Source organism: Anarrhichthys ocellatus, unplaced genomic scaffold (assembly GCF_004355925.1).
Source record: "Anarrhichthys ocellatus isolate YVR2014 unplaced genomic scaffold, GSC_Weel_1.0 scaffold2, whole genome shotgun sequence".
Classification (NCBI taxonomy): Eukaryota; Metazoa; Chordata; class Actinopteri; order Perciformes; family Anarhichadidae; genus Anarrhichthys; species Anarrhichthys ocellatus.
The window spans coordinates 6292833-6305760 of NW_022280032.1; the positions used below are offsets into that span (position 1 = coordinate 6292833).

The window sequence follows — 12928 nt, forward strand, 5'->3', positions numbered from 1 at the left end:
CGCCATATATTTAAACTACAGAAAATATATTACAGAAACTCAATTGTTAAGATAAAAATGAAGAAAATAATCTTCATTCAATAAAATGCTTAGGTAAGGTCAGATGGTGAATAGTTGTGTCTGTTATATTTCTGTCCATTACGTGATTAAGATACAATAGTTCTTATACCATACTAATTCAATTTACAAAAACAAACTGTCTGCATATTAAAAGTCTGAAATCACTTGAGCCTCTGAGCCATTGACCATTGTTGTCGACGAATTATAAAAAAGCACCAAATATATATTAATCCGCCACTGTACTAAGTACCCAACAATTACGCAACTCATTCTTGTTTGAGAAACATTTGTTAAAAACTACAGTGCCCAGCTGTTTTGGAAAATGTTTTATCTTTTTTTAAATGTATGTTTACATTCATATGTTTTTTTTTTTTAAAGATTTATCTCTTCACTTAGAAACAATGAGCTTGTGGCTAATTGCAACAGACAGGCTTAACACATTTTGGAAAGTGTTGAAAGTGTTGAAAGAAAAAATGGGATTTGTTAACAATAAGAATATATAGAATATCATCCAGCCATATCCTTAAATCTACGATATCAAATAGTTTAGACAAACCTCCCTTTCTGTTAGGAAATTGCTTTATTTATAAGACACATTTATAAGTACATTGACTCTGCAGATAAGTCATAAAAAAGCTGGTAAGACCATCAGTAACATCAACAAATAAGAACTGTTCTCCTTATATTCCCCACCAACCATTTACCCCCACCACTATAAAGGCTAAATTAAAAAAATTAACAAAACTTCAACATAGATAAGCCATGATATCCCATTTAAAGTTGTTGGGTAAATGAACACTGCTTCAAATTCTGCCTCCCACGCACACAGCATGTCATGATAGCTATATGCTGGAATATTACAGAGATAAAGAAAGTGTAGGTTATAATTGTGGACATGAAAAAGAAATTTCTTGAACGATTTTCTTCATTTTGGTTCAGTTGTATGTTACAAAGCTAAAAGAAATATGCATCTTTGTCTACATTTTCACAAGTTCCTAGGATGGTAAGAGAGGGAGGTAGATTCAGATGTTTGCTGTCTGGGGGCTCTTCGTCCTCGGCTTCGGCACAGGTGAAGGTTGTCCTTCGGCAGCTGTGGATAGCTGTAAGGATCTGTTTTCAGTCTGAGCTTCAGGCTGAGAAACGTTCTCGTAACAGGATCTGGGTGAAGAATTGTGCCTCAGTGGTGGAGAGTCCTCAGTCGGGTGCAGAGTCTCATAATCTTGGCTGATGAAGTCGGGCTCTCGTTTGTTTAGAGAAAGCATTCTCATCTCCCCTTCATCCCTGCGTCGCATTTGGTTTTTAATGCGTATGTTGCAGCAACATAACACGGTGATTAAGATGAGCAACAACAGAATCAGACCTGCTCCTCCTGCTAGCACTGCCAAAACAGCTTTGGATGTAAAACAGATTGATGGTGGTGCTGGACTTGTACATGCTGGCCGGACAGTGTCACTCTTCTCCTTGCTGACTCTGTTTGCCACACTACATGTAAAGCTCCTCTCCCCTTTCAGCTGTGCCAGCGATATGCTCAGGGTTTGTCTTGTTTCGCTGGTCAAGGTCTTTTCATTGAGGGTCCATGAGAACACCAAACCCTGAGGTTTAGCTACGAGGCAATTTAGATTAACAGCACCAGACTTGAGGTCACAAATGTAGCTGAGTTGAGGTTTTGATACCTTGTCCATCATACAGAGACGACCAGTCCACGTTTTAGCCAGAGTACCGTTGGGATTCATCACTGTTGCTTGGTACGCCCCTGCACTTGAGAATTGTAGGTTCTTCAGCAAAAGAGATCCAGTTGTAGATATGTCCTCCGACTTTCCAACAGACAATTTGCCTTGTTGTTTGTATAAAATCATCGTGCTATTATGAGTCCATTTCAGCACATGTGAGTTTGCCAGTCCCTCATAGACAAACGGCAGAGTTAGACTCTGTCCAACCACAGCATGAAAATCACAAGTGTCCTTGTTTGCTGCCGTGAGGTTGATGAATCCCGACAGAATGATGACACCGAGTGTGGCGACAAAACACGCCATGATATACAGGAGTAGACCAAGGTATCCGTATAGCAATCGCTTGACCGTAATGATTCCCTTCTCTAGTTTAATCTTTCATTTACAAGCCCTGGTAGAGAAGCAGTCCCGTCGAGATGAGTCGTTACAAAAGCCACACAGAATATAACTGGCACGTAAATGACAGACTTCAGCCCTTAAAGAGAAGTGAATCTTGAAGGAAGGAAAGGGAAGGAAACTTTATTGGAGCCTGCTTTCAGTTCTCTGAAGATGACACAAAGCCTAGTCAAAGTCATGCGGCAACTGACATTTTCTGCCCACGAGAAGAATATATATAGAAATATGTGTCTTACGTCGCAATTTGCTGCAACAAGCATGACCTGATGGAAAAACAATTGTGGTCAAAACATTGCTAAATAAACCACTGAAACCATATGAAATGTGTTTAACTCCTGCTTAGAAAAGTTAAGTTGAGTAAGTTTTGCTGCATTGTGAAATGTAGAGTATCTATATCCTGTTTCTGGATTGTAAATTTTAGGGTTGTTTAAACAACACACTTGCATATGAGGAACAAATAACAAGAAGAATAGAGAAAAGGATTAAAAAGGGTTGGGTTAGGGTTAGGCTAAAGTCAGAGCAGAATATATATCAGAATATACTATTTCAGTCTGTTCTTGGGAAAAACTCATGAATAACTCAACATGAATAACTCTACCTGATGTGTTCTGCAAACAGAACACTGCACCAATACACAGTTTAATATATCAGCAAGTTAAGATACAGAGTATATTAAGGTGCTGAAATATCATGGAAGGAGTTCCAAGATTTATCATCACTCTGATATTTCCCTGCTGGCTTTTGCATTTTTCATCCTGGTTATTGGTTTCTGCCTGTCAAAGAATACAAATGACTTTTATCTGTCACCTCTAAATTGGTTTAGTCAGGGCTGCCTTGTCTGATGAAGCAATTGAATAATGAGAGGCCGCCACCTCTTCAAAATATCTGTTGCAAATGCTTTTGTTTTACTGCCTTCAGTGGGGCAACTCGACTAGAGAGCATGTGCATTTCGTAATTAGATATGGGGCTATGCTGTCAATTAAAAATGTAATTAAATGCTTTCAATAAATCTCCTCTTGAGAGAAGAGCTGTTGTACAGAAAGCCACACAACAGTGTTTTACTTTTAACAAACGATAAACAAGGCTGCAGCCAAACTCAGTCGACCTCATTTGGCTCTGTGGTTTTAATCCAGCAAGTCTCCAAGTGGCACATATTCTTTTGGTTTTTAATTTGGTGGATCTGAAATGGAGTTGGCATTTTTTCATGGAATTAAATCAAACAATTTGCTCTTGAATTGTACCTCAATCATCATAATCAAGTAAGCTCTCTGTAAATCCCCTTCAGCACTTCCAGTAAAGCAGAGTCATAGTTCGGTTGCCATCGAGAAATACCCTTGTCATTCTATAATTCATGGCAACACTAGAATAAGTTCATTTTACACCCCACAACTATAATTTCATGCAATTAGCAGTGATTCACAATCTCTCTGTAGCTCTCAGAACCTTCAAAGATACCCATAGCAAGAAGAACACCTGTTTCTTTTAGTTTCACCTTCATTACACTTTTTCCTACCCTGAGGGAATGGATTGATGGAGGGGGCGGACGGAGAGTCGAATGCAATGGATTCCTAGCTACAAATGTTGTAAAGATTATATCGCCCAAGAATTTGTCCTGCAAGCTCACAAAAAAGAACATGTGTTTAATACGCATGTGTGCTGAGCTGAAAGCAGCAGGTTCATGCAGGAAAAAAACAGAGCAGACATATGGTGTGCTTGTGTTTTATATCGTAGCTGACATGAGCCAAAGAAGGCCTCTATTCCCAACCCCTAACTTTTTAATCAAATTTTGCAATACGGTACCTGGCAACAAAAACTTACATTGAAATGCAATGACGGTTGTGAGATGGAAGAGTTTCAAAATCCAGCTTTTTTTGCCCGTTGTGTTTATTTATCACAAAACAAACACGATTCAGTAATAAGAAAAGAGACCAAAATTCTTTGTTCTTAGTGGCTGTAGAAGCTGAATATCCCCCAAAATGTTTCATCTGCAGGGAAGTTGGTAATTATTGAGACATTCTGTGAAGTGCATTGTGTTTGAAATAAAATTATATATGCAAGCCAACACTAACTTTAATCTTTTACTTTTTTACATCCATATCTGCCTATAGAAACACATACCCCTCTCTATTTTCCCCAAAGGTAAAATGCCCTGCAATGTTCCTCCAGTGTCGAGTGGATGCACAACCTCATAGCAAGTGTTTCATTTCAAATTCAGTGTGCTGGACGAGAGCCAAAACAATGAAACATACATCACTGTCCTAATACTTACAGCCTGCACAGCGCGAAGATAAATCCTAGACATATTATTTGGGGACCCTCCACTAACACCACTCCATAAAATCTAAATCAACCACAGTCTGCATCATGTTAACGTACAAATGTTTTTCCCATTCACAATCTATGGAAACTGGTGTTTTCCACATAATAGCTCCTCTGTAAAAAAAAAAAAACTTGACAGTTAAATAAATGATGAGGCTTCTTTAGAGACATGATTTGCACAATAGTGCATTTCATTGTGAAATGTAGCAACCCACCAGGCTGTTGGACTGGAAGCTTTTGATTGGGCCACATCTGTGATCATCTCCATCTGTTACTATATATATATATATATATATATATAACTGTCCTGATTCTGTTCACTTCTGCTCCTGTCCTGTGTGTTTCCTGTCCTCCTCTGTGTTTCCTGTCTGCCTCTCATGTGCAGAAGTATTTCCTCAGAGAAAGAGGAACCAAGCTGTAGTGAAGACATACTTGTGTCTGATGCCATGGTGACATCATATGACATAGTGCCTGATGTCAAGGCAAGAGTTTCCATGTTCAGTATGCAATGGTTTAACAAAAAGAGCTCAGTTATTCTCAAATCACTAGCAGCAGATATTGGTGGTGCTCTTGGAAGCTTTAGGGAAACAATAGATCAAGTAGACCCAATTAGTATTAATAATTATCCAGGGCATTTTGAATGTGTAGCTTATGATGAGTGCAATCATTGCCAAGGGCCTCCATTAAGTCACTATGGTTTCATGCAAACAGTATGCTTTGTGCCTGATTCCAAATCAAACACAACAGTTTTATCATCCCTTCTGATCCCCTTCTGTAATATGCCCTCTTAATTGGCTACAAAGTAAGGGCTGAATAGACTGGGCATGGGTTAATTGGCCTCAGTTCCTGGTCCCTGAAGCTTTCCGGCAGGGAGCCTGTCTGCCGAGCTGATGTTTAATTCAGGGGCCCAGATGGAGGCATAGCAGCCTGGCTGTGAGATCCCTGACTCACACTTTCACCAGACGTGGCTGTGGCTCTGGATAGCCCCGGGGGAACAAAGGGGGTCCGGATGGCCCCTCCTGCTCTCCAAAGTCAATATAATCTAGGACAGTAATATCACTCTGAGCCATTAAAGTACTTTGAAGTGGATGAACAGATGCTTTCTATGTGCCATGGTCACACCAACATTTAGAATGAATCAAAATTAATCGATTACAATGGAGGCAAAGGCCAAGTTCACACATGACTTTCAAAGTCGGTGGATCGCTGTACTTTTCACACTACACAATTTGCTTTCTGTCAGTCGGGAGTTTTGACGCGGTGGTTTTCACACTAGATGACTGACTAGCAACAGGGGGTCACACACGACAAGCTCTTTCACTGGGAGGAATCCCCTGTGAGGTCTCTAAACTACATGTTATCATTAGAAAACCCATGTGAGATGTGGCACCGGCGTAGTCATGCTTGTTTTGGTGTTGTCGTCGGCCCACGTTTTTCCATAAGTTTTTATTTCCCCTATATAGATCAGTCACTGTGTTTTGTGATGTTTATTTATGCAAACATCCAACACCCTGGGTGCAACAACTTGTGTCTAGCGCTCTCATCGGCTTGAAGGTTGCGTCATTGGACAGTTCACACATGCCGTTTAAGGAAAGATGTGCGAGTACCAAGCCAATGTGGATTTGCCTCTGATCTGGGGATTTTGTCCAGGAGCTCCAGAAAATGTCTTTCATGAACTTTGATGCACAAATTGTGTCGTTTACTTTCAAACCCTCTTCACAGTGCTGACATCTGAGGTCAGTGGAAGCTAAAAGGTATAAAGTACATCACACAAGGGGCATATTTTTATTGCCTATATATATCCTGGTCACTAGGGCTGTAGGTATAGACTTTGGGGACCAAAGCAACTTAGATTATTCCTATTTAGAAAAAGTAAATATATCGTGTGTGCTACCAAGACTTCAAAAATAAGAACTTTTGTTCCTGGCAACCACTGAAGTTTGATCCTTGGCCAGGCCTGGAGCAATGTCAGCTAAATCCAAAGGGAACTTGTGCATCCCACGAAAATGTTTACCTCCGCCTTGGGTACCGTCCAGGAAAATTTCATCTAAAAAAAAAAAAAAAAAGGTAATTTCCATATGTACGGTCTAAATTCACCACAGTCTGTACTGTTTTGTTCAGTGTGAATGATTTGAGAAACATACATATATTTACCTGTTGTGTCTGTCAACATGAGATGTTAAGAGTTTTGCTGGTTATTTGTTTCAGGAAGTATAGCCTAAGCATGTTGCAGAGTACTGTTATGTGTCATTGACACTGCTGTAGTTTGTCATGATGCCTAATGTAAAATGAGCTCTGCATATCTTCAACACAGGCTACAGGAGAACAAGGACACAATTTGTCAGACGTTTAGCTCAAGAGCGGAATCTTTTCACATGTACATCATTTTTACGTCCTATCTCATCCGGCATAGCTCCATTACGTTCCCCCTATTCTCCCGAAGCTGACATTAAGGCATGTTTGAATGCTTTCACAGATCGCAGTCCCCGCAACTTAAAGTCACTCCCACTACTTCCCCAAAATGGTTGGAGAGACAAAAGCCAGACCTTTTTCTTTTGACACAGTTCAAGAGATCACCGTTTATATTTCCTCTTGCATTACATGGGTCTCTAAATTGTCTGGTTTTGCTGGTGCTGGTGGTAGCGGGGGGATACTGCGCTTCAAACACAATATAGGTTGGGACTTATCATTGTTGACGCCACACAGGAGGAAGCCGCTTATATCATCTTTGTTTTGCTCTGGCCCAGCTGTTTTTGCTCACTGGGTTGACCAGTTATCTGCTGATGCTGAGAATCTTTGATGTATGTAGGGAGGCACTGCATAGAGGGGAATCACTCTGGCTCCGATGACCCCAAAACCCACCTCCCATCAGCCTGCCGGAGTTCAAGTTTAAACAACTGAGATCAATTGTTTTTGTTCTCCTTTTTCTTTTTTTATGGCTGCAGGGCATCTTTTCTCTGGTGTCTCACTAGCCAATGAAAACTGAGGAGGATATTTAAGTAAGACATTTTGTGGCTGACCATAAACTCAGGACATGAATCAGAAAAGCTACCTTCCTTTATACCAAAACAAGCCCGTAAACGTACTTAACAGAACATGTTTAGGCCCTTTAAAGCCAACACTAGAAATTCTATTAAAACAAAGTTTGGTCAACAGCTGGGGCGAATGAACAAACACTTAATTTCTAAGATGTCATCACAGATTACATCATTTGTATTTGCCTGAAGGTCATCCTGTGTTCTGCACTTTGCTTTTATGACCAATGAACTGTTAATCCGCCACAGATGAAGCATCCCACTTGTTCCAGGGCCTTTCTTTTTGTTTCCGATGTGCTAACAATGCTGCCAAACCTGAATGTTATAATGAAGGCCATTCTTCTGCCCAGTGATTTTGACTTATGTTCCTTTCATCTCCCCTTTTATTCCTCTGGCTCTGCACTTTTTCTATGAGTGTAAAAGCCCAAGCTTTCTCTTCTAATTGAATGGCTTTGGTTGTATGTCATTCTGTATTACACAGCACACTTAACACGTGTTTACTGAGCAATATCCATCAGATCTTTAATTTATTTCATTATTATAATGTACCTGTAGATGAATGCTGTAGAACTTTCTAAAAAAAGAACACACAACAGCAGTGTCGGTGATAAAGGGATAAAGGGTGTGATGGTACAAAAATCAGGAAACCTGTGATTAAATGCTTGTGTATCGGTTTAAATAACTCTGTTGAACAAGCTGAAATGCAGTGTGTGTCAGACTATTTAAAATAGGCACAGTACCGGGCCATAAATCACTGCACAGCTAGAGGTGAGGAATAGCAGCCCGACTAAGTGCATTGACAAATGGACAATTTCATCATGTTGACAACCTACAATTGTAAGACCTGTTGAACTCAAATGTCTGGGACCACTGCTTTGCCAGGCAGACTAGCTGAGAAATCCCTTCAAAATTGTCATGCTGTAATTTATACAGTTTATACCATCACGTTTAAGTTCGGAAAACACACCACCATTTGTTGATGTTTCGAAAAAACAGTGGAGTGCCAGGTCTATGGTGCTCCTTAAAATGGAATGGTAATTAAAAGTCAAAGTGTGATTTAGGTAGGCTCAAGATTGAGCACAGTAAAAGCTTTTATTTCATCCCGGTAGTCTTCATTAGTGTGAATCTAGAGTTTTTCTTTATATCCTTGAGGGTTAAATCTCTCTTGACATTTTCACTGAGCTAACAGGTAATGCCAACAAGAGCTTGTTTCATTAGTACAAATGAGTCACACCTGGTGCATTTCAAACACCTGCTCACTAATTGGGGGTGGGGTTGATAAAGGAGGGTAGTTTGATGGAGACAGAATGCGTCGCTTTTGAAAGAAAGGGAATTTATCAAAGGGAAGAAAGATTTCAGGCCTCATGTGTTTTATAAGCATTTGGTATAGGGATACATGATGGATTAGAGTCACTGATAGTTTGACTCACTGTTGCAGAGAAACCTGGTATTAAACCAACTCAAAGCCAGCAGTCCAAACCCAATCCAAGCCTAAATATTCTGTGTAATATATTGCAGTTAAAACCTGCATGGAGCAGCTTGCCCCAGAGTTCAACTCATGCATTGATTTGGGGGTGGGAAAGCTGTGAGCTGTAATATCTGTACATACCAGTTAAACCCAAACTCACGAGTCAAATGTGGCTAAAAGCTGTGAGATAAAATGTTTGGTAGTAGTTGGCAGTGGACCTGAAATTGACTAATCCTTTCATATTAGTCATTTGTTCATATGAACAAAAATCACTTGAAGTTTAACATTTTGGGAAATAAGCTTATATGACATCTTGGGCTGAGAGTTGAATAAGAAGACTGATGCCACTCAAATTTGTGTGTAAAGTGCTGCAAGAATATATTTTTGTCAGCCAACCAAGAAGTTAGCATCGCACATCAAAGCATAAGACAAACATAAAAGTGGCAGTAACATAGCACATTGACAGATTGTTTAATTGTCTACAATGCTACGTCTGTATGTCAGGCCATTTATCAGGCTTCATTCCTCTCTTCTGCCTCCGCCTGGCTTGGATTAGGTCACATGACGATAGGATGCAATATTCTCCACCTTCTTTAAATAGCTTTAAGACTTTGATGTGGGTTCAGATGTGAGAAAAGATCAAGAGATCCAAAACCTGCTCTCATCCAAGAGATAAAGCTGTCGGTCATGTCTTTCAGTTAAATTTGACAGATTAATAGACTATGTTCTTGGTTTAGGTGATAAGGTTGCAAGGATTTCAGTGGGACTAGACAGTCTGGCTTGTGCAATGGAAGGGTGTGGTCCAAACTGATCAAATCCGCGCAAACAGCTCTTTACATTCAAGGAATTCTCAGCCAAGGGGATAAGCCAAAAGGAAACGACTAATTCTGAAAGTGATTGTTCTCCTCCCAGTGCTTTGAAGTGCCTGTCAGATGTATTCTCATGTCTTTAATGTGAGGACGACAAGGATGGAGCCTTTCCAGAGATTAGTTTGCATCAGGTTCAACATCATGTAACCCTCTAAATCTTACTGCTGGAAGACATCCAGGCTTTCCTGTTATTGTTTTGCTTTGGCAAACTGACAGCTCAAAATTCAATATTTTAAATTTGACTTGTACACTCATCTTATCAGTTTCCAGAATGTTCCAGAAAATCCAAATTTAACTTTCATAAATAAAGGTAAATAAAATTCCCAGAATTCTGAACCCAGTTTAAATTTGTCTAACACTGAGTAAAAAAAACAACTTCAAAAATATACACACAAACCTCACAAAAATGCATTTTGTCTTAAATGGTTTATATTCTCATAAAAGCTAATCTGCGTTTTGATGTATCCCATACAATTTTCATCACCAAAGCCGTCGAAACGTCTCCATCTTATCTTAGCAGACCAGAGATTCATTTAGCACAGGGCTTAACTTCAAATGATTTTTGAGAAGGATATGGTGACCAGAAAGAAGGGTTCATCCTTTCTATTCAGCCTTGACACTTTCATGTAGGTTAAACAGCTTACCGCACCATGGTATGGTGCCCTGCCCTTGGCAGCACAGACTTGGCCGTCTGTGGATACAAAGAGAGACAGAAAAGGGGGATTTAATTAAATGCAGGAAGAAGGCCATTCTGTCAGTTCCTTGTAATCCTCGTGCTCCTTAACTCACGGGTTGTAATCGCGCTGCAGCATCGACCTCACGAAACATTCCTTGAATACTGCAGCTTCTGTGTTTCGTTGGTGGATAAAGTTAAAAGACGGAGGAAGAGCCAGTTGGCTGCATAAATGGCTTGAAAAAGGATAGTTTGTTGGTCCTTGGCCCCAACAGAAAAAAGGAACAGTCGAATTTCCCATTTTCTTCTTGGAGTACATGAACATGCATGGCCTGATGTACTAGCAGATGTCCACTATAGTCTTGGCAAATGTATTGTATTCTAAAACAAAGATTTCAAAATGGGTGCAAATGTTAAGTTCAACAACTGCCATTTAGCCCTGTTTGAGAACACGGATGGTCCAGGGCAGTCTGAGAATTGCGGCACATACAGAATCAAAACACCCAACATGTGACTACAAGGGCTAATTGACAAGAACCCAGATCCAATAATTGAATAGAAGTTAGAATTGATTTTATATGACTCTTTGCTACTCTAATCAAAGTATGGCCTTGAGGGCTGATCACATCAGAAAGGTGCTCGGGGAAATTCATCTGTACCTCTTTGTGATTTGGTTCTACAAGCTTGGTGGCATAATGACTACTGACAATGCAGTGTTGGAGACGAGGATCCACGTTCATTAATATACAAGATGCTCAGCGTGGCATGAAGCAAAAAAAAGTTGACTTCCGAGTACAAAATAACCCGAATCTTCCACTGATGCTCGTTTTTTCTTAAACCCCGCCTCCCAGCCGCTCAGTCTCTGGCTCACTCGCATGAACTGAAAAAGAAAAAATAACACTTACAGCTTTTAGGACCTAATGATTTAAGTAAAGGCCATTTAAATGATTTAAGAAAAAAATTATTATCCGATGATTTACAGACATCTCTTTCCTAATGTAATGTATGTCTTTGGGTTTCATGTGACCGACCTAGAAGTTGCAGTTGTACGTTTGGCCACTATTTAAATTTGCTTCCGAGCCCGGCGATCCTCCACGGGGTTTGTACACAACTAAGCTACAATAGCTTTCTCCATTTGGGATCTCCGGCTCTCCTTTCCCACAAAGGTGAGCACGATCAAGACTGCTTACTATTTGTCAACGGCGTGAATTCACAGGTCAACAAAGTTGAACTCAACATGAAAACTGTGTGCAGATTTACTCTGCTTAATGCTTAAAACATTTAAAAGTTGAGTATGTATATCAAACTAAAATTAGGAGATGTAGCTGCTTTAGTAAAATCATTATGTGCTATAGATTTCAACATTTGAATAGTATGTCCTGGTCCATAGATAAATCTGCTTCTTGAAGGTAGATTTTCTTGATCGATACCGAGACATCTTGTAAACCGTTTGTCCTGTTAAAGACTCTAATGAGGCAAAAAGGAGATCAAGACCTGATTGGATCTCTAAAAGTGACAGATTATTACAGAATGATATGTTTTGATTGACAGGGGGGATGCAAAAGGCAACACCAAGCAAATTCCTCAACCTATTTCAGGCTTGTTGTGCCAGAAGGAGCAGAGGTACAGTAAATGGGAGAATTTCAAAGTGGATTGTAACTACAAATCACAGAGATAGTGGGCGCTATAGTAAATCTTGTCAATGGAGAGTTGAACAATGTGACTACATCTGCCCTGCAGTGGAACGCAGCGTTGTTTCCGATAAGAGTGAGGTCTCGCTGTAAAGCCTGAACATGCCATGGGGGTAGAGGCCTTGGAACAATTGCTGATCTAATGATACACTACACTTTTACTTTGCACGTTTGCCAAAAGACAGCGAGATAGAGAGGTAGGGAACGTTTAGCAAAGAAAATTCCCCTGCTTAGAAAAACATCATTTAGAAAAGCTAACTGCAGCAACACAGAATATTTCTGCCGAGAATAAAATACATGTTTGCAGCATTGTACTGTAGCTGCAGACACTTAACAAAAGATCCTGCAGTTTGTTTTGGAGTAGATTTTGTATTCAGGTAACATGAGCATTACCATGAAACAAATGAAATTCTGGACGTCACTTGCCATTTATAGTCAAAACTAATAAATTACAGAAGATGAATGAAATCCCTCTCTAATCTGGAATAATAATGTAATAAAGGCCAACAATGTGTGTCATATGACCTATCTCAGTGTCAAGCATGGCCGCCAAGTATAGCTTACCAACCACAGGTAACATAGAGTTCAAGGATTATCTGGGGATAGCAGAGGTTTTATAAACTCTCAGCGTGCTTTGTTTATGATAACATTCACAAAAGCCTTGACAAAATATCGCTTATAGTTATA

The 12928-nt window shown here is 39.9% G+C and overlaps 1 protein-coding gene across 1 annotated transcript; it reads right to left on the reverse strand.

Moving 5' to 3' along the window:
• Positions 1-207: 207 nt before the first annotated feature.
• On the reverse strand, positions 208-2257 carry LOC116394565 (uncharacterized). Its single transcript, XM_031867754.1, has one exon. The coding sequence runs from the start codon at positions 2091-2093 to the stop codon at positions 1083-1085; it is 1011 nt and encodes a 336-aa protein (XP_031723614.1). The 5' UTR covers positions 2094-2257; the 3' UTR covers positions 208-1082.
• Positions 2258-12928: the final 10671 nt, after the last annotated feature.